Below are 22416 nucleotides of genomic sequence, written 5' to 3'. Positions count from 1 at the left end.
AAACAACCTACACTGCATGAAAGGAGGGATTTCCATCAGTAAACAGCACTGTAAACTGCTGTGAAATCTCAAGTTAACAGCTGTAAACGGGGACTTGTAGTCAACACAGAAAACTACTGAGAACCGACGGTGATGGCTGATCTCTCAGCCCCCAGGACGGGGGAGACTTTCCAGTGTCAGAGAAAATGCTGTAAGTAGGGGTGTACTTTTCACACTGGCATTATTTTTAAGACACACGCACACTGATTTGAATAAATCAGCCATGTTGTTCACTGCTCTTGCAATGTGCGTCTAGTGCAGGTGCATGACTATGGAGGGTCAAAAGTGACCCTGGTCCCCAGCAGCCCCTCGTCTGTGTAGCTCCCTTGGCAGAAAACCTCCGTTCCCCGGTTTCTTCAAGAAGAAAATTAAATATGGTGGGAAAAAAAGCATACAAAACCGTTTAAACAGACGTAAAATGGTTAAAACTGCTAAAATTTCACAAGTGTCAACAAAAATGCTCGAAAAGTAGGAACAAAAATGCTGAAATAAGATACAAAAATAGGTTACATGTAATAAAATGTTCACATCCCTGAACTGTAGTTAAAGCCTTATAAATAAATGATAAGATAGGAGACCGGGGACAGTTGTAACACAGGGATAGTTGTAACACTTTCAGTTTGACCAATCAAGAAGGAGCTGTGGTGCTGTCCTCAATATAGCCCATGCCCACTTCCTAAGTGAGCTCACAGGTGAAGTTTCATGTCCCTATCGTGAAAGCTCTCTGTTTTAGTGAAGAAAAACTATTTTTCAGGCAAGAAAGTAAAATTTTTCTCCCTGAATATTTTTTGCATAGTGTCCTTTCTGTTGCAGATACAGTTCTTTCACTTACATAAGTGCAATTATTAGTTTCTCTAGTTTAATTTGATGTGTTACAGTAGTGCCAGCTTTGAAGTGAAATGCTAAAAATAGTTAGCTTTTTAAAGGCTGCCTGGGTCGGGGATGGTTGTAGCAATTTTTAAGAAGCAAATGGCATTATCCTCGTCACATTTCCACCACACTGTAGTCACAAATTGCAACCCCTAGATCGTAGCGTGCATGGTCTGTTTAAAAAATGTATCAACACAGCCAGCGACGCCTGGATGAGGATGAATCCTGCTAGAACCATGAGCATCTACAACATCCTGACTCCCGTTAACACTGCGATCTCACTTGCTGTGACACCAAACAACATACAAGTTAGATTTCAAAGTACACGAATATGGCCTTTTAATCTCTGATGACTGACTCCTCAGATGATAAAAACGTCTGCATTGTGTGTTTGGTGCACTTTGGTAATTCATGGCCAAAGGAAGTGTGGATCAGATATCAGCGCTGTAGATTTTGGGCCCATGAAGCCTGCACCCCAGGCAAGGACAGGTACATTTGCCACAATTGCCAGTCTGATTAAACAAATTGGCAGTTTACATGGTTAACAGGTTCAAGAGTGGTTTGTTGATTGTTCCATAGATCTTTATTTTATTCATTTTGTGATTTCTAAATTGATTTATTTTATAGTATGTTTGTATTGTATTTAACTTGCACTTTTTAGTTACTTTTATCATTATTTCTGTGTTCTTGGATTTATATTGTTCCTTCTTTAAATTTCAATGCAGTTCTAGCATATAGATATTAGTGTGGGTCTTTGTTAAGCATAACAATATTAGTGTTACAACAATCCCCAAGTAGTGTTACAACTTACCCCAGTACGGGGTAGGTTGTAACAACGTACCACTTTGTATTCGACAATAATTTACATAAATTGTCATGGTATCTTAAAAGTACAACTGAATGTACTTTAAAGAAGACAAATGTGGGTACAACATGTCAAAATCTGAGCTCTCCAGCATAAACAACAACCGAGTTACACTGCGCAAACAAAAAGTGTTACAATTGTCCCCAGTCTCCTCTATAGTTTTCGTATGTGTATCAAAACTATACATATACGTGCTTTGTGGCTCCAGACCGACCTGACTTAGTGGAAAGTCAGACGATTGAGGAAGATCAGTGCAAACCTTACAAACTCCATGCAGTCGATGCAATCTTGTATTTGTTTCCATCTGCTGTTTCCCCTGAAGCGACCACGCCCTCGAGCCAACAACACTGACACAGCAGGCCCTGCCTGAATGTTTGTGTTTATTTTCCAGATTTGAACTGGAATCTGCTTGACAAAATTTCGAAAGTTTCAGTCGGATTGTGAAGGGAGGTTGTTTGGATCTTGTTTTACTGATTACAATGTTTTGCCTCCATGAAAGCAAATGGTGAAGCGCGAGCAGCACGTCCCGCTCACTTCGAACATGCACGAGCTCCCACTTGGCGAAGCTTAGCGTGTCACGTCCGGGTGCACGTCTGATCGCGGCCGCACCTCGTTGGCACTTTTTTTTTTTTTTTTTTGGCCGGCACTTTCCTGTCGGCAGCTGCAGGCATAAATTAAAATTTCCTCAAAGTTTTCTGGGTTAAAGATGCTGCCCTAGTCCTCCCAGCAACTGGAGCAATCAGATAGGAGGGAGGCTGACCCTCACTGACACTGTGTCAAAATGGTTTAGCTTCCCTTCCTATTCCCAGCTGGTGTGATATTATAGAAACACCTTTCGTGTGTCATGGCTTTTACACTCTGTGCCCTCAAGTTATTGTGGAAATAAATCAAGCCAACCTAAGACTGTCTCAGTATAGCCTGAGCATCAGCAGTTTCAGAAGAGGAAGTCTGACTATTGAAATGTTCATATTTTATCATTATCAATTTTAATCTTTAGATTTTCCAGTGATTTCTGTGTTGAAATAGGTGATTAATGGTTTTGTCATCTTGAGATACTGCAACAAGTGATATCAGGGACTGAGCCTCAGAGACAGATGAGGGGTTGCCGATATTGACAGGACAAACAGACAAGTGTTTTTGTAGTTGCAGTTTCCAATTTTAATAATGTATTTTTGTTTCTAGTGTGCCCCTGCGTTTGTGATTGAGATGTGTGTTATTGATTTTTTTAATTTGGATTTTTGCACACTTATGATTTTTTATTGTTTGCACTATGTGAAGCAATTTGGTTAAGCCGTCTGTAAATGTCCATAAATTTATGCAAATAAAAATGACGTGACTGGACACTTTAAAAATCAAACACTGTGAAATATTTGTGGGGGAAACCAGAGGTTCTGGAGAAAACCCCATACCAGTACAGGTAGAATGCAAGGGTGGGCTGAAAAGTTCATAGGCTGACTCAGGAGGAAGTATGCCACAGCAATGAAACCTGGCATGTGTTAATCCAATGTTTTGGTCAGGAGGTCAGAACCCTGCGAGTCCCACCCCCATGCTGTCCTGTTGTCCATGTCAGCTCCCGCGTGCACATCATCAGTCTCAGCTGTGTCTGTCTTCAGCATCGTCCCTCTTCTAGTCCCCCCCATGGAAGTGTAACAGGGGGGGATGATTCAAAATAGTTATCGCTGGGGGATGTAAATGGATATTGGTGGCCGGCAAAGTATTGAAATTGGTTAAGTGAGAGCAGGGTGTGACCAACAAAGAGCAATCCATGTAATGAAAAACAAGATGCAGTTTATTTGGTCTAAAATATTATAGTGTTAAAAGAAGAATTAAAGGGTTAAAACAACACAAAACTATTCTAAACGGGTCTTAAATACTGCGTGGGGGGTCCAAGCACTCCAATATCAGTTCCCGGGTGCCGCTCTGGGGGCAGGGCTTCTCCACCCTGCGTGGACGGAGGCTGGATCCCCAAGACAATCCCCAACATCGTCTGGGGTGGGGTGCAGTTCCTCCTTCCGCGTTGCTCCGGTCACCAGAGGGACGTCCGGACGGCACCTGCCACGTACAAAAACCGGGCCAGCACAAAGCGGGAACCAAGCGACTCCAAGCTCTAGGCCATGTGGTGAGCGCCACACCAGACGAGTATAATACTCACGGGCGTGGCAGTGTTTCTTCCCTGCCGCTGTGTATCAACAGTGTGTGGTGCTCGAATTGGATCGCTCCACTGGTCCCCGTCCTGGTTCCGTCACAGCTCCAGAGTGTGCTCCCTTGGCGGTGTGGCTGCTCTCCTCCCGGTGCGCTGCTTTCTCTGTGTCTGCTCCCCTGTGTCTGCTCTCCTGCTGCCAACAGCCACACTGCCTTTTATGCACCTGTCAATTTGCCACAGCCCAGGTGCGCTGATTGAACACAGGTTTGGCGAGAGTCCCACATGAACAGGGGTTCCAATCAAGGTGAATGGGAAGGGCTTATTCTAGGAAAAAAGGAAAACAAAGGCAAACACAGCAACCCACAGCACACAAATAAAAACAAAGCCCTTTCCCAAGCGCCCGATCACAGAAGCCCATGTGCAAGAAGCGCTCGCTCGCTCTCTCTCTCTCTCTCTCTTTCTCTTTCTCTTTGTCTTTTTCTCTCGCCACGCCTCCCCTGCAGCCCCCCAGGGGAGGTGCACCAAACACTTTGAAAATGGCTGAATAAAGAATCTCCAACAATCACCGAATGGAAAAAAAATAATTCAGGACATACACAGTATGGAACAAATGACATTTTCTTTAAGATACGCCACCAAAAAGGGAGAAAAATATTGGAAAAACTGGATGTCATATTACAACCGGGAGTGATGTTGATGAGCCTCCTTTGGTTTACCTCACCTGTGTTTATAAAGACTCATTCTTTCTTCTTTATTTTTTCTTTTAATGTATTTTGATTAGTTTATCTGTTATGTGTTCTCTGGACTAAAGTGGTCATTAAGGACTTAAAAGAAATGACCTGAAAGCAATATGGTTTTGTAATGCTCTGATCCCGATGTAACCCTCTTCATTTGCCATTTATATATTGTTCAGTTCCTCTGTAAGCTGAATTTTAAATGTCGCTAAACTCCCTGACTGTTACGATGACCCCGTCTGTCTGTTAATTCTTCAATTTCTGTTGTTGTCTGTTGTAAAAGCAAAAATGTAAAAATGAAGTTTTTTAAAAAATCAGGCATTGTCTAATATTTGTGGGGGAAACCAGAGTTCCTGGAGAACTCTCTTTCTCTTTCTCTTTCTTTCTCTTTCTTTGTCTTTCTCTTTGTCTTTTTCTCTCGCCGCCCCTCCCCTGCAGCCCCCCAGGGGAGGTGCGCCTCACACTTTGAAAACCTTCTGAGCATTGTCCTTCTTCTAGTCCATGAAGAGTCCCTCTTCTAACCCCCCCACCCCCCACCCCCCACCCCCCAATCCCCCACCCAAGGCCTCATGTGGGGCCTCCTATATGTAACTTTTTTTCATTTTCTTGAAAAGTGTCTTATAAAGTTTGCTTTGCTTACAGGGTGATCATAGCTGCCAACCTGACTAGCATAAGATCAACCAATAAGAAAACCAATGAGCACTGCAAGAGATACTATCAGGCCCACTATCACGATTGCACTGGCCAAGCTTAAAAAGAAATGCTTGACTTTGTCTCCCTTTGGCTTCTTTTTAAGCCGGTCAATAAATGCCCTCACGTGTTTCTGAAGACAAGCAACAACTTCAGTTAAAAAGCCTGAATCTCTCGATTTAACCAGAGACTGCATCTGCTTTCCACTGTAAAGTTTTTGAAAGTCCTCCAGGACAGCTTTGAAGATGTCTTTATGATATTTGGTCTTCACAAAGCATGGCTCGCACGTGAGGAGCCCCTTCATCGTGTCGTCGACCAGCTGTTTGACCAGGGAGATCCACTCGTCCTGGTCTCCTGTGTGGCTACAGCCGCACTTGGACAGGAATTCAATCACTGCCAACGCAACCGTCGCTTTCAGCTGGATGGCGTTCTCACTGGATGCATTTTCTGTTAGGTCAGCGTTTTGAGGAGGCGTCCCTACAGTTAGAATCACTTCTGTGGTCTCAGATGTCATTTTGTGAGCGGAATCCAAACTCGGTTTAAGAACAATGTAGGTCAAGTGGATTTCTCCAAAGTATTAACTATCCCAAAAAGTCACTAAGCTCGCAAACGCAACAAACACCGGATCCTAACTCTCTTCAGCGTTCTGTTCAGATCAGATCTCTCCGTCTGTTCTCTGTCTCACTGTTGTTTGAAATCACCAGCAGGTCACTTTCATCTTGTAGCTTGGAAGTGTTGTCATGGCAACCACTGTTCTGACGTCACATCAAAGGCAGGAAATGATACAGAAAGTAGGTCAAAGGTCACTTCAAGCTTTTCTTACTCCTAACACTAGGTGGCACTGTTTCTCTGCACCACACCTCCACACCACAGGGGGCGCTGTGCAGTGGCGCTGCCACATGAAGTTAAAAGGTTTTTTTTTTCTTTATTTACAATAAACACACAGAAACTACGACACTCACTTTTAGATATCTTCTACAATGTACAGCACACCTCAGTCACATGTCTTTTTGGAGACGTTTAGACCCATTCCTCTCAACGTAAACTGGAACAGTGGGTTCTTAGCTTAAATACATGTTCTCAAACAGCATTCTGTCTTTTGAACCTTTTTTTAGATTTGTGAAAATGGAAACAGTGCAATGTAATGCCAACAGCAAGAAGGCAGCCTGTCATTCCTCAGAGTCAACACTAAATTTCCTCAAATACACTCAGCATGCTGACATAACAAATATACACAAATATTGAAAATGATTTTTATTGGTTAAAATGGTCTGGCACCTTCAACAAAATATATCTCAAAAGTAACTTTACCATTCCCTCTCGTACTGGAGTACATTTTTAGATTAGTAATTTTATTAGAGTCGAAGCAAAGTAAAGATACTTATTGTTCTTTTAGTTTTCAGTTTTTTTTTTTTTTTGCTGAAAAAGGAAGTGCATCCCTGACTTCTAAGCAAAGCAGAGAGAAAGGTCCATGTTGTAAAGGCTGCTGGAAACAAAACAGTTGGTGAAGGAACTGCTGTGTTTTTTGTCTGCAGGTGGGACGACTGCAGTGTCCTCTGAGGCTGATTGCTGGTGAGAACGATACGACCTACGACCGATAAGACACCCTTCTTTATGAACACCAACATGGAGGAAAGAGCTGATGAAAATTTCCTGATCTGTTCTGCAAAACACATGTTGGGAACTACCTTGTGAAGGGTAATGTCATGTCTTCCCCTGGGCCTGCAATTCTCCCCTGAGTCCTCTGTGTGTCTCCCTTTCCTCATGTGTCGTCTTCCCTTCTGTTTCGCCTGAACTCACCCCTTGTGTCAGTTTTCCTATCATCTCTATTGTGGCTCATCCCCCCACCCCCTACCCCCTACCCCCTACCCCCCAGTGGACAGGACAGGTATGATGACAGGTCTTTTAATGCATTCATTGATGATTGTTGATGGTTGATGTGTTTTCTGACATGATTGAATTCAGGTGTTTTTCTTTGATTGCTTTGTGGGGGTATTTCAACTCACCTTTGAACTCAGTCTGGCAACCCAGCTGGAGGGAGGAGCTGCTGATTCTGAGAGTTGAATTCAGCTGGAGCAGCTTCTAGAGAGATACGCATCAGAACGGAAGGCAAGAGCCTGGAGGGCAAAGTGATTCATACGTGTTTCTGTGCAGCAGTGTCCATGTAAAGACCATTATGTACACGCATTTATGTGATTTCTGTGTGAGCTCTTGTCATGACGGAAAGCCCAAATGAAAGTAATTGTGTTTGTGTGGAAAATGTGGACTTTTGACCCCAGAGATTTGAGGTGGAAACTTATTGTTAAACTGCTGTAGCAGACTTAATGTGGTTGAGGCCAGGAAAAAGCCAGACGTAGGTCAGGATCTGCATGTTTATACACACACACACAGACACACACACACACACACACACACACACACACACACACACACACACACACACACACACACACACACACACACACAGCTGTCAGATCTGCTTTACTTTGAATACAGATTCATCAAAACCTAAATCATGTTCAAACTCAAAGTGCACGAATTTGAGTAAAATAATCTATATTCTTCAAACAAGAAATTCATCACAAAATAAATTACAGATCAACAAAAACACCTTTTTTGACCAATTGAATATCAAACAGTGCAGTCCTAACTTTAAATTCATGAAATTCACATCAACAAATATGAGAATATCAAAACAAAAAAACTCTGCAGGATTTGTTTAATGGCATTGGTGACAAGAATCCTCTGCTCTGTCTGCCCAGGAACAACCAAAGCAGGAACGCTGAAGGTGCTCCTGTACACTTGTATTTTCAGGTTATGAGTACACTTTGGCCTCACCTGGACTCCTCGACAGCCAACCAGCACAACATCAGCAGCGGTGTCAGGCTCAGATGCTCATTCAGCACTCTTTAACCTTCAGTGGTAGAGCAGACCACTGAACCAGTATCTGATAGTGCTTGTCTCCCACTTGAACTTCAGTATAGAACAGGCTATCTGCTTTATCTAAGTGTATTATGTTCTGGTACAACACAACAGTGCCAGTAGGAGCAGAATTCAAACTTTCTGCATGCACTGATTGAGCAGCTTCACTGGAGTTCAGGGTTTTGTCACTACTACTCGCTGGCCCCTCCCCAGTGTGAGTGAATTAGTTTCCCTGACCAGCTGAGACATCAGGATGTCTGTCAGTGGCTTTGGGACAGGCCGTACGTTGATGTGCTTATTCTGACCAGCCTGGACACCTTCTTTCTCTCATGCGGTGTGTGTGTGTTCAGTGGGAGTCATCACCAGAGACTCACGACAGGGACGAAAGTGAGCTGAGTTGGAAAACTGAGGCCGAGCTGTTTGGACAGGCTGACCTGTACGTCCCAGCACTCGAGCTGTGAACCGGCTCTCGTTGTTCACTTGAAGAGCTGCTCAGAAGAAAGACTTGTTCACTGAACGTCACGCCACGAGTTTCCTGATAATATTCTGTTTAAAAGGATGTATATTGTGAAATGTACAGGTCCAAAGACAGAACCCTGTGGAACTACAAATTTAACTTTAGTAAAGGTTCTCAGACAGAAACCTGTGGAACTCCATATTTAATTTCAGCCTAATCTGATGAGTCATTAACATGAACGAACACGGTAAAATGAAGGGTTTATTATTGTTATGTTGTGATGTCAATAGTTGATAACATCATCTTATGTTTAGTATCTTTCAGCTTTACTCTAAACTATTGTGAAGAGTAATGTCAGGTCTCCCTTTCCTCATGTGTCGTCTTCCCTTCTGTTTCACCTGAACTCACCCCCTTGTGTCAGTTTTCTATCATTCTTATGTGGCTCATCGCCCCCACCCCCTACCCTCCAGTGTGTATGTAAACATACCAATTTATTTTTCCCATGCTACTTGTCGTCAGGGTTACCAGATTTGACTCACTGTTTCCAGCCCAATCACAACATAAAGCCGGCCCAGCCCAATAAAAACCAGGCCAAATGTTGGGCTGGGTGAGCCTGTCCTCCAGTAGATCACAGATCTCCGGTGTCTGGCTGGCTTCTGCAAATTCACCACAATTGAAACAACCCCAACTCCATAAAGTTTGGGCATTCATAATAGTTTACTAAAATCTCCGCAAAGTTTAAGTAATTGATGGACAACACGGATCAGAACAAATGTGAGAAGGGCAAATAAAACAATCAACTTTCAACTGTCTGCAAAAATAAATAAATAAATCCCATGATGACTTTAATCCCAATGACTAAGATCAGTGTTTCTCAACCCTGGTGCTCAGGCCCCATGGTGTCCAACATGTTTTCGAAGCTTACTTCTTCCAACACACCTGATTTAAATGATCTGTTTGTCATCAACTTCTGCAGAATGAGTTGGAAGAGAGAAACATCAGAAACATGTTGAACATGGGAGCCTGAGGACCTAAGTATGAAACACGGACTTAAGACCTGTACGAACTCTGCGATTTTCAGCTGTCCCAGATGAAACATCGTGATTGTCAGAGAATTGTGGTGATATCTGTGGTCTTGGCTCTAAATCTGTGGTCCCATGTCGCAGGGGTGCTGGTGATATCAAAGCACGTTGTGCCCCACTCCACAATTGAATTCGCTGAAAAATAGTGACTCACCTGCAAAAAAAAAAATAAAATAAAAAATAATAATAAAATCAGTTGCACAGCAGAGCTGCAGACAACAATACTATCAGATTACGGTGGTACTCCCTGAGAGGAAAAAAACCCCCAAAATCAATACAAAAAATAAGAAAATATGGAAATGTGAGTTAGTGAAGAAGGTCACTGTGCAGTGAATACAGATGAATGTTGTTTTTCCCAACAGTTCAGTCACTGTGTGGCAGTGAGGGGATGTAGATGGAGTTGGGGGTCAGAGTTCAGCAGTTGGACAGCTTCAGTAAAGAACATGCTCGAGTCTTTGTGTGTGTGTGTGTGTGTGTGTGTGTGTGTGTTTGCTTGTTTTTTGAGAGTGAATAACATATTTTACTGGGAAATTACACATTCGCAGTAGCTGAAATCTGAAATTATCTGAGTGTTTTCACTGAAAACGAGTAATCAGTTTCCAGCCTTAAATAAATCCTGTATTTCCATCTCTGTCAATTGTCATCTCTACGAAAAAAAACCAAAAAAAACCAACTATTGTTTCTTTTCAGATGCATTAATTGATGATTGGTGATGACTGATATGTGTTCTGTCTTGACTGCATTCAGGTGTTTTTCTTTAATTGCTTTGTGGGGATTTCAGCTGGTGTTTGAGCTCAATCTGGCAACCCAGCTGGGGGAGTGGAGCTGCTGATTTGGAGAGTTGAATTCAGCTGGGGCAGCTTCCAGAGAAGTGTCCACAGAGGAGAGCTGAAGGCAAGAGGCAGGTGGGCAAAGTAAGTGATTCATACATGTTTCTGTGCAGTCGTGAGTCCATGAAAAAATGAGTATGTGCATTAAACACACATTTATGTGATTTCTGTGTGAGCTCTTCTCATGATGCAGAGCCTAAATGGAAAGTAAATGTTTTTGTGAGGAAAATGTAGACTTTTGGCCGCAGAGATTTGAGGTGAAAACATGTTTTGGAACTGATTGTTAAACTGCTGTAGCAGATTTAATGTGGTTGAGGCCAGGAAAAACCCACACTTGTATCAGGATCTGCATGCTTGCACGCGCACAAACACATAGACAAGATCCATTTTCTCATGCCAGAAGCTGTCAGATCTGCTTTACTTTGAATACAGATTCATGAAAACATAAATCATCTTCACAAACTCCAAGTGCATGAACTGAGAAAAATAATCTATGTTCTTTGAACACCAAATTCATGACAAAATACATTTCAGATCAACAAAAACAAACTTTTCTATATCAGTTGATTATCAAACAGTGCAGTCCTAACGTCAAGTTGATTAAATTCATAACAACAAACATGAGAATGTCACAACACATCTGCAGGATGTGTTTAATGACATTGGTGATAAGAATCCTCTGCTCTATCTGCCCAGGGACAACCAAAGGTGCTCCTGTACACTTTTATTTTGATGTTATGAGTACACTTTGGACAGGCTGACCTGTACGTCCTCGCACTCGAGCTGTGAACCGGCTCTTGTCGTTCACTTGAAGAGCTGCTCAAAAGAACGACTCATTCATTGAATGTCACACCACAAGTTTCCTGATAATATTCTATACAAGAGGATGTATATTGTGCAATGTACAGGTCCGAAGACAGAACCCTGTGGAACTACAAATTTAACTTTAGTAAAGGTTCTTAGACAGAACCCTGTGGAACTCCATGTTTAATTTCAGTCTAATCTGATGAGTCATTAACATGAACGAACACGGTAAAATGAGGGGTTTATTATTGTTATGTTGTGATGTCAATAGTTGGTAACAGCATTTTATGTTTAGTATCTTTCAGCTTTACTCTAAACTATAGCATGTAGATGTTTGCAGAAAAAGACAACTAAACAAATAGACTGTATTTTAAACTGTTCTATTCTGACTGTTCAGAGAGAAATATGGTGCCCACCCACCACCGTATAAGTCTTTCTGAATTTTGTTCTCTGGATCATCAAGGCTGGGCAACTTTTATGTACAATATGTAGGACTCTGTAGGTCACAGAGGTCAAGTTATGATCCAACAAGTTGTGTTGAAAGAAATAAAACGAGACAGCAGTGTTCAAGGTTTTGGCCACATTTTGCTGTCTTCTGCTGATATGTCTTTGTTCAGTTCAGGATGGACGAGAGGCATCGTTGTGTCCAGCTGTTGGTGAATCCGTCTCGGGGACTCATGGATGAGAAGTTTGTCATCCTGGTCCAGAATGCCCCTCCTGATTCTGAGCTGACTGTTTACGCCTTGCACCAGTGTGAGGACGGTCATGGTTGGGATGCGTTTGCTCACTACATTTCTGATGCCACCGGCAGAGTGAACGGTATGAAATTCTCCACATGGTCCTAAATAAGGGGGAGTTCAAAAGAAAATATTGTCTAGTCTGTGTTCCTTTCCACTTCAGTGTCTGAGGACTGCAGTCTGGGAGGAACATATTCTGGAATTGAACCGATGGGTCTACTGTGGAGCCTCAGACCAGTTCCAGGCAGCCAACCTGGACTCAGGTAGACCATCTGGGCTGAATGTGTGCAGATGATGTTCTCCAGGATTGAACCATGTATCAGTAACCGGCTGGTCTTTCCTCAGGTTGCGGAAGAAGAACGTCCAGGAGCCCATGTTGGTCACAGTGTCGGTGTGCGAGGGTCACAGGAAAGAGGGCTTTGCAGATCTTGTCCCTCTTGCCAGTGCCTTGGTGGAGCGCTGGTACATGTCGCCTGGTGTCCGCAGGATCCCGGTCACAAAGAATGGATTCACCGCAACCCTCTTCCTGCCCCCAGGTAGGACCAGAGGAAGTTCCAGAACTTAGGAAAAGCCTTTAAACATCACCTTTGTTCATTATCTTGTCCACAAAATGATGATCTAACCCATGTTGACCTGTGTGAAGGACCTGGACAATTTCCTGCTGTCATGGACCTTTGGGGGGGTGGGGGCCAGCTGGTGGAGTATCGTGCGGCGCTGCTGGCCTCACACGGCATTGCTGCTTTGACCATCGACTTCCTGACCCCAATGATTACCAAAGAAACAGGAGAGATGGTGAACCTCCAGTACTTTGAGGTAAATCTTGTTTCCACACAATGCAGCTTCTGATGATTCTGATCACTCTGTGAAACTTCAAATATCCAAAACTCAACAGACGTCTCTGGTCGTCTTGTTGGCTTTCTTGTTGCAAAAGGTCAGAAGAGGATAAATTGCTGTCTGGTTATATTGCCTCCAAAAACATTTGACCTGGTGTAAGAGTTTCGCACAAACTTGTTGTGTACATTGAAACAGAAATGACTTTTAGGGAAGTAGCTGTCCCGATGTTCCTTTGAGACGCTGCACTACGTGACTCCAACTCCTGTTTAAAATCACTGTAAACAGCAAACCATACTGTCAGCAGAGCAGACAGACGCCATGTCGACCCTCTGAACATCTCAACAACGCAAACATGATCCCTGGACACACAGCATGGCGACATGCTAGTTTAGCCGCTACCGGTGACAAGCTAACAGCCCATGCAGAGCTCCAGATTAATGCTGGTCCACCGTCCCGGACAGTAAAACTTCTGTTCAGCTGATTGTTGCTGCAGAAGCTCCTCATGATATTTTATTTAAGGCCATATCTTCTAGTGTTGCTTGTTTACATCGCGCACGCTGCATGTGCTCCATGTCCTCTGAGTTTTGGTGTTTCTGTGGCACAGTGACAGCGCCATCTAAAGGCCTGGCATGTGAACTACATCGTTTTGAGTCCTGGGGGGCTTTTTCAGAATAACAGGGAGAGAAAAAAGATGGTTTTGTCTCGTGTGGACAGAGTCCAGGAGGAGGAGATGTAGACAAAGAAGTTAGGCTCATTTGTGGCTCAAGGATAGTAGACAGAGAATAATTTCTCATAGTCTTTCACTAAATTCTAGTCAGAATTTTCCTTCATCATCTCCCACAGAGAAGAGTTTCCATTCACAGCATAGTTCTGTTGGATTTGGACCTCTGTTGCTGTGAAAGTGAGGATACATAGTTATGTCGTGTACCCTAATTTTGATGAATTAAACTGTCAGAATTGTAGCTTACTGCAGCACCGGAAAAAGTTGTGATTAAATGGTGAACGTTTATAACTCGAGATGAACTGCTCAATATATTGATATTGATTTCAGGCCATATCGCTCAGCTCTACTTGATTTACCCGGTGACAGAGATAATGGGGGTCCTGAAAGAGGAACTGGAAATGCTAAGAAGGAAGTTGAAGCTCCTGGGATTGGTTTTCCGCTTGAAAGATTTGGCCTTCAGAGTTTCTTGGACGAGAGAAATGAAATAAGACTAATTGTGTCTGTGAAACTTTCTTGACTTTCTTCAAAATGTCAGCCAGTTGTTGACATGTTTCACAAAACAACAAGCGATATAACCAATTATTTTAATTGTATTATTTACACAACTGAATAATTTTAAAAGGACTCATTGCCGAACATGGTTTCTAAAGGCAAAAATGTGACACTGTTGACAATAAAATACCCTGACTCGATGAATGTAATCACACTCATAATCACAAGAAATGGAGGAACAACCAATATTGACAAATATGAAAAAGAAAAGACAATCTGGTGTCAGCAGTTCATTCTTTACAGGTTGACCTGAGTAATTCCTTCTGAGTAACACAGAGTGGCAACAGATGAGATCAGATCTGCAAAGTAATATTTTACTGATCAGTTAACAAATCTTATTATAATTTATGAAATTCACCTGACACTCAGCAAAACGTTTTGGGGTCAAAGGTCTCTCTCACATCAGCAGCCTGTTTGTTGGAATAACTAAGATGTGGCCAGACAAACACTTGATTAACCTTTTCTTTTGATTACAGACTGCATACGAATCCCTGCAGGAGCATCCTCAGATCCTCGGGAGCAGAATCGCCATGCTGGGATTTTCTTTGGGAACAACCGTCACCCTCAGAATGGCTGCTTACTCCGAAGTTATGAAGGTAACTTCAGAGGAAATCTGTTGTCCCCCTAGGACACACAGCCTGAGCAGATGGAATAATATCAGCTTCAGGGACAAAGGTCAAGTAGAGCAACTGAGGCAGGACATCACCAACAGTTTGGAAATCATCAACAAGACCCCAGTGCCTGGGAAGCTCAGGCGCTGGTGTCTGCAATATGGATTTCTCCCTCGGGTGACCACTCACAATCTACGAAGTCCCAGTAAGATCTGTGGAGAAAATTTAGTCAACTATGATTTCTTATATGAAGAAATGGCCCTGGCTCCCACGCTGTCTTACTAACACCAGCATAGTGCTTCTTTAACTGATCAATACACACGATTTGTTTTGAACCTCTCGGCCTGCTGTACTGCAGATGGACACAAGGCATTGTGGGTACTGTAGTTGATGTTCAGTCATCATTCAGCTGACGGCTGTTTCTCCGTGTAAAATCGGTGCAGATGCACAAATTGTTAAACGGCTCCCTGAGTCCACATCACTGATGTTCAGAAGAAGTGGACCCCAGTCTGTGTTTTAGGACCCTCAAACACATCCTGACTGGTTTTAAGACCACTTGCACACAATATGTTTGCACCTGGAGGCAGAACCACGTCCCTGAGCCTGCTTGTTGTATCAATGCTTGTTGTATCAATGTTTACCTGCCAGCCAGTGGCAGCTACCCCAGAGAAGGTGCTTGTAATTGACTCATAAAAAGCGAAATGTGTTGCAGTCCAAATGGGCCATTTTCACAGCTCCACTACTTCCTGAAATTAACTGTGCACATTCATTTCCTGTCTTGCATTATTGGCCAAAAATGATTAATCCAGGTGTGTCTTGTTGCAGCAGTCTAAACCCAACACACCTGGATTAATCAGTTTGGCTAATAATGCAAGACAGGAAATGAATGTGCACAGCAATTTTCAGGAAGTAGTGAAGCTGTGAAAATACCCCATTGGATCTTTTCAGAATATTGTTCATTCCTCGTCGATAACTAGCAGTGCACATCACCCTGAACACATCATGATGGAGGCAGTCGCATGTCGAAGCATGTTCAGGTGTTAGAATGGATCAGTCCAAGTTTTCACCTTCATCCAACGGAAAGTGTTTGACATGACTTCAGATGTGCTGTTCAGGCACTCTCCATCCAATCTGACTCAGTTTGGGTGATTTTAAAAAGAAGAATGAGATTTCAGCTTCTACTCCGTCAAAGCTGACAGACGACCCTGAAAGACCTGCAGCTGTCACTGCAGATATAACGATGGCTTCACAAAGTATTGAAAAGAATACTTTTGCACACCACACTTTAATGACTTTAGGTTCAAACTCAAAGTATTGAAAACAGGCTCACTTACAAGAAAACCTGCCCATTGGATGTGGGATTATGAGTGAATATCGCCATTGAGCAGCATCACAGTGCAAAGCCTTCTGGGATTGATCGTTCTTGCTTCATGAAAACCAACACACCAATCTGATCACTTCATTCAGCGTTCATGTAAAGGAGAAATTCTGAGTTCTCTATTGGAACCAATTCAAACTGACACAAAAGTGGGCATGTAACACAGCTCGTCATGATGATCTCAGTTCAAAAGGTCAAAAATCCAGCCCAGCAAGTTTTTACCAATTTGAAACTTCTAGTCTTTTGGTTAAAATGTAGGGCTGGGCTGTGTTTCTGTTTTTAATCGGTATCTTGTCACAAAAACAAAACAACACACTGACCAGCTTTGTTGTGCCTCCTGCTTCTGTGTGAATAAGTGTGTGTTTCTCCCAGCTGAGATGCGTGGTGTGTATCAGCGGGAGTCATGTGCAGCCGGTTGACAAAGACTTTGAAGGCATTCTCAACTTGTTTGGAGAGTAAGTAGATCCTCTGAAATTAATTAAGCTTCATCAGTGACCATGATGTTTGGATTTAACAGGTCTATGTTGAAATCACAAATGAACAAGAATTTTTAATTTACTCCTGAAAGATTTTCCTCCATCCATTAAATGTGTCTATGGAGTTTGGTGCTCTGTATGCAGCTCCCAGTAATGTTTTCTTTACTTTCTTTCGAAGAGACTGTTTATTGCTGTTGATAATCTTTCACCACCTTGAATTGCAGATTCTTATCTACAAAGCCACTTCACTCCCACTCTTGTTTGTATCGACCATCTCATAACCTTAAGTCACAAAATCAATTCCCTGGTCACAGTTTGAGAATGTTTCTGAAACTGCAGTGATGTTAAAAGGGTATTTGAACTGACTTAAAGTCTTCAGTGCTTCGAAAGTTTGCATGCTGGCTTCTGCAGTTAACATGAATTATCTTCTGGGCTGATGCTGCTGTAGAATTGTTCTTGAGTGTAATAGTCATCATTGATGGGAGAGAAATATTAGTCAGAATCAGTGTCATTCTCTATGTTATGAGTTGGGTTCAGTGTCTTAGAAATGATCCAGCTGTAGATCAGTTCGCCCAGTGTTCATTAGAAATAGGTTGAGAGTGTCAGTCATGGCTGAGAGAAAAATGCAACAGAAGTGTATTTGGATTGATTACAGTGGATGTGTGGAGTTGTACAGGCACAGAATGAGTCTTTTACCCAATGATCTGGAGATCTGCTTCCTGGGGGAATAATCAGTTTGTCATATCTGAGGCAGCTCCAAACACAACTGCTCTGTCGCCATTGTTGCCTCTGACTGACCGGAAGAGAAACAACAGACCCGCGAAAAGCCACCCACAAATAAACAAAGACCCAGCCACGCCCGCCTCGCGGCTTGGCGGTGAAATTGCAGCGGAGGGCGTTCCCTTGATGCCGAAGCAAGATATGCTCAGTGACGGTGTAGGGTTGCCGGCGTACGTACAGCGTCGCCGTGATGGAGAAGCATAAATCAGGCTTAACGTGATGCTCCCTCCACTTTAATTTAGAGTGGAGTTTTTATGTGGTGCCTTTAATCTATGTTTCTCTGTTCTTCATCAACAACTCAACTTTAACAAACAATTTTGATAAATGGCCGGACATTCACTCACCTCTTGTCTCTGTTCACTGACTTTTTTAAAGACTTAGATACATCCTTGATAAACACAAGTTTCTGTTATAGATGTGTAATTCTCCTTTTTCATTCGTTGAAACCAGGAATGCAGCTGAGATCCACATCAATGAGGAGAACCAGGAAATCTACCGAGATCTGGTGCTGCCCATCACCTCAGACCCTTCTAAGAAAGTAGATGTGAGTATGACCAGCAAGCTGAGCCAAGCACAAGCATGTCCTTCAAAATCACAGAAACTGCTGCAAGGACAAATTCTGAGCCATCGTTAAAACGGGCAGGAACAGTAAACGTTTTGTTCATTTCCATAGTCATAAAGTTGCAGTGTTTTTGGTGATTCTGAATGTAGAAACGCCTGACAGAATAGGGTTACGGTGCTCTATCTTATTTTTATATCATTTATTTAATGAGGTTAAAAGCTTCATTGAGATTTTGAATCTCTTTTTCAAGAGGGACCTGAAAAAAAATAATTATATTCATACATTAAAACCAAAGAGCTCTGGAGACACCAGCTTGAAATAAAATGAGCAGTCACAGTGAGCAGAAGTACCTTTTTCACAGTTTCAATGACTTAAATTTCCCAACAGAGACCAGTTCTGTCCGTCTGAAGTCCATTTGGAGACCATATCGTTAAAAGGGGCGGGGACGGAGGGAGGGGAGGAGTGGGGGGGGGGGGGGGGGGGCAGGCATATTTGAAGGCCGTCTTACCCAGTTCTGTTCTGACTCAGAACAGATAAAATCCTTGGAGCACAGTCCAGCTGGATTTCTTGACCTGGTCAGATATTCAGTTCAATCCAGCTTTATTTATGAAGTGCCAATTACAACATAGTGGTTTCTTGACACTTTTACAGAGCAACCCAACAGATCCACATGAGCAAGCATAAGCGACTGTGAAAAAGAAAAACTCGCTTTTAACAGGAAGAAACCTTTGCAGAACCAGGCTCAGAGGTGGCGGCTTTCTACTATTCTGGTTGGGGTGAGGGGAAAGAAAGAGAAGGAGCTCGGACAGACAGTTTCTTGTATCCACATACATTTCATATATAAACAGAGTACATAGGCTACAAGAGGAACAATCATCAATGACACGTATTAAAATGAAGATATGAAGGAAGAAGCCCGAGAACAAGTTTATGGCTTTGCCAGTGTGAGTCTTAGGGACAGACAGGGAGGGGCGGTTTGCAGCAGCATACAGCAGTGATGGACTCCATAACCACAACCAGTGGTAAAACTAGAACACGGTAAGACACCCAGTGTAGTTTCTTTAAATATTTTTCAGGAGCATTCATAAACAGCAAATCCAGTCCAGTGCAGGTAAGAAAGTTGTGGAGATTAAGTAATCTCTGACCTAATGTTAAAAACGTATTTTGACAATAATAGATACTTTATCATGTCAAATCAAATTTATATAGCACTTTTCATATTAATAAAAACAACGCAAAGTGCTGAACATTAAAAACAAAAAGAATAAAACCATCAAACAGTATGCACCACACACACACTCACACTCACACTCTACCATTAATTCGCACAGAACAGAGGAGACATGGCGTGGCACTGAGCATCTTAGGGAAAACGCCACCAGTGGGGCCCCCCACACCAAGGGAAGTCGAGGGTCAATTAAAACTGGGGCTCCAGCGCCCGACCCCCGACCCCGACAGACCAAGGGAACTCGCACACCAAAGTGTGGAGCCCCCAGGCCAGCCAGGACCAGAGTACCCGGGCACAGTAACCCCAGCATTGGACCAGGACCAACTCCCGGTGTGAAGGACCCCCCTCAGGAAACACTGGAATTAAACAGCTAAAACATAATAAAATATGACACGAAATTAAAATAAGATAATAAGATAGGATTATAAAGTAAAAAAGTAAAACAAGTTGAATGTGCATAATAAAATAGAATAAAATTACATAAATAAGAATGGAATAAGAGGACTATAAAAGGTCAGTTAAAAGCCTGATTAAAATGGTGTGTTTTCAACCTCCCTTTAAAAATATCAACGGTCTCTGCGGTCCTGAGGTTCTCCGGCAGGCTGTTCCACAGGCGGGGGCCGTAGTGGCTAAAAGCCGCCTTGCCATGAGTCTTGGTTCTGGCTTTAGGAACACACAATAAGGCACTGCCAGAGGACCTCAGGGCCCGCGAGGGTCGATAGGGTAAAAACAGATCAGCTAAATAAGGCGCAAGGCCGTGAAGACATTTAAAAACTAAGAAGAGAACTTTAAAATCGATCATGTGACGCAATGAAGTGAGACACTCAAATTCCGTGTGAGAGAATGTGTGTGGCATTTGTGCTCCATGTGGCTCTGCCCCCCCAAAACTGCAGGGTGCAGTGTTTTGCAAACATACATCCACCACTGCTCTTCATGACAGTAGAAGAAGTCACTCTCCTCATGTAAGAAGACCACTGAGGGGAGTGGTGTGGTAACAACACCATCTTGATGGACATTGACCATCAGCGTGGTTTTTGTCTGTGCAGGTGGGACGACTGCAGTGTCCTCTGCTGCTCATCGTTGGTGGGGACGATATGAGCTGGGCCGCCCAAGAGGCTGCAAACGATGTAAGTTTGGCAATAAGACAACCTTCTTTGTGGACGCCAGCATGGAAGAAAGAGCTGATGTAGAATTCACCAATCTGTTCTGCAAAACAAAGAGGAACCACCTTGTGAAGAGCGACCATGGTAATCAGTATAGTCTGATTGTTTTTGTTCTGGGCGAGCCGAAAACCAGACATTTTCAAGATTTGATCCAAAATCCACCCGGATTACGTTTTGAACAACTGGTCCTATGACTTGGATCATGCTCATCAGTGGAGAACATGTTGTGACAATATATTGTTCTCGTGTTATTTTGACAATTTAAGTCCATCTTGATGTCCCCTCCTTGTGTCCGATTGCTGTTTTCTGCCCTGATGTCTTTCATCTGTGCCTGAATGTGTGATTGTCTTCTCCTGGTCGCTGAGGTGTATGTTGGGTGTTTTCTGTGTGTTCTGGTTGTTTGAGACACTGAAGAGCAACCAACACAGATGAACAGTATGGGTTCTGCATGTTTGGACTTTTCAGTATCTCTTCATGATCTCCTGTGATCTCTCGGACTTTATTTTGGTCGTTAGGATTTTTGATTTTTGTTGGTGTTTGCATTTGGGTCCATCCTCCTGTCCTGACGGTTAGTATAAAAATGAGTTTCTGTTCACATACGCCGGTGTCTGGCATCTTTTTTCCTCTGAACCAAGCCTAATAGAACATGCCATAGTCCTGACTTTTTTTTTTTTTTTTTGATGTTTATGAAATGCCACTTTAGAAACAGTGGAAATCAACACTTTTTTTTTTTTCCCAAAGGGAAATGATTTTCCAGTGTTTCTTGTTAAACTGAATTCCTGTTTTCCAGATGAAGGAGATGATGGAGCGAGCAGGGAACAGCCATCTGCTGACCATCCTGTCCTACCCTGAGGCAGGTCACCTGATTGAACCCCCGTACACGCCACACATTCGAGCCACCAAATACAGATCAGCCAGCGCAAGTGGCGGCACAGGTAGGTTCTTGACAGTTTCTGATTAATAAACTCTACAGGCAGATAATCTGGGTTAAAATCCACCACTGAAGCGCTGACTCCTGTTTCCTATGTGTGAAGTGATGGTTCTGTGGGGCGGAGAGACGGCGGCACATTCCAGAGCTCAAGAGGACTCCTGGAAGAAGATGCTGGTCTTTCTCAGGATGAATCTGTTCGGTGGAACTCGACCTGGTGGAATGTCTATTTCCGACCTTTAACTGAAATAAAACTTGATCATTTGCAGGAAATCCATGGTCTTATTTTGAATTAGATGAATTATTTTGATGAACACCGTCCAAGTCGAACTATCGTGATTTAAGCTGTTTGTGTTCAGCAGATGATTTTCTAAAGTAGTGGCCGGCAACTGGTGGACCGCGGACCAAAACATCAGGAAGTAACATCATACGTTTACTTGTCAGTATTCAGCTCCTCCAAAACTGCCTCCATTACCCGTTTGAAAATGTCTGTGTCAGTGAATAACCTGTTGTGTCGTACGAGCACCTGCTGCTTTCAGGTACACACTTTGTAGAAGCAGCATGCTGTTAGCTTAGCTACTGGGGTCTCAGTCAGCCGTTGGCTTGCTCGCTCAGCTGTTCGTCACTGGCGAACTAGCTGGTTTTGAATTGTTTATTCATAATCACTGGGAAGGATGTGATCTTACACTGTGACTGAGACAGAATGGGACAGGTTGGCAGTAAGACGACTGTCTGCAGGTGTTTGCAGACAACAATACTATCAGATTACAGTGGTATTCCCTGAGTTAGAGTACTATAAAAAAGTAAAAAAAACCAAAATGAATACAAAAAATAAAATATGTTAATGTTAGTGAAGAAAGTGACTGTGCAGTAAATACAGATGAATGTTGTTTTTTCCAACAGTTCAGTCACTGTGTGGCAGTGAGGGCAGGAGACGGAGTTTGGGGGTCAGAGTTCAGCAGTTTGACGGCTCTAGTAAAGAACATGCTTAGGGGGGTATTGCACAA

The 22416-nt window shown here is 42.9% G+C and overlaps 1 protein-coding gene across 1 annotated transcript; it reads left to right on the top strand.

The window, feature by feature from the left end:
- The first annotated feature begins 12059 nt into the window (after window positions 1-12059).
- LOC115391722 (peroxisomal succinyl-coenzyme A thioesterase-like) lies at window positions 12060-21652 on the top strand. Its single transcript, XM_030096057.1, has 10 exons — window positions 12060-12255; window positions 12337-12436; window positions 12519-12709; window positions 12817-12986; window positions 14760-14879; window positions 16645-16727; window positions 17979-18072; window positions 20365-20445; window positions 21272-21404; window positions 21516-21652. The coding sequence occupies exons 1-10, from the start codon at window positions 12060-12062 to the stop codon at window positions 21650-21652; spliced, it is 1305 nt and encodes a 434-aa protein (XP_029951917.1).
- The last annotated feature ends 764 nt before the right edge of the window (window positions 21653-22416 follow it).

The sequence above is a fragment of the Salarias fasciatus genome, chromosome 7 (assembly GCF_902148845.1).
Source record: "Salarias fasciatus chromosome 7, fSalaFa1.1, whole genome shotgun sequence".
Classification (NCBI taxonomy): Eukaryota; Metazoa; Chordata; class Actinopteri; order Blenniiformes; family Blenniidae; genus Salarias; species Salarias fasciatus.
The sequence above is the reverse complement of the archived record's forward strand: the minus strand, read 5'-3'. Positions and strand labels throughout refer to the sequence as shown.

Bases quoted from the DNA above. Each gene is read 5' to 3' on its own strand.
- LOC115391722 (XM_030096057.1), top strand. From the start codon at position 12,060: ATGGACGAGAGGCATCGTTGTGTCCAGCTGTTGGTGAATCCGTCTCGG. The intron at 12,256-12,336 runs GTATGAAATTCT...TTTCCACTTCAG, and splicing joins TGCCACCGGCAGAGTGAACG to TGTCTGAGGACTGCAGTCTG. The intron at 21,405-21,515 runs GTGGCGGCACAG...CTATGTGTGAAG, and splicing joins ATACAGATCAGCCAGCGCAA to TGATGGTTCTGTGGGGCGGA.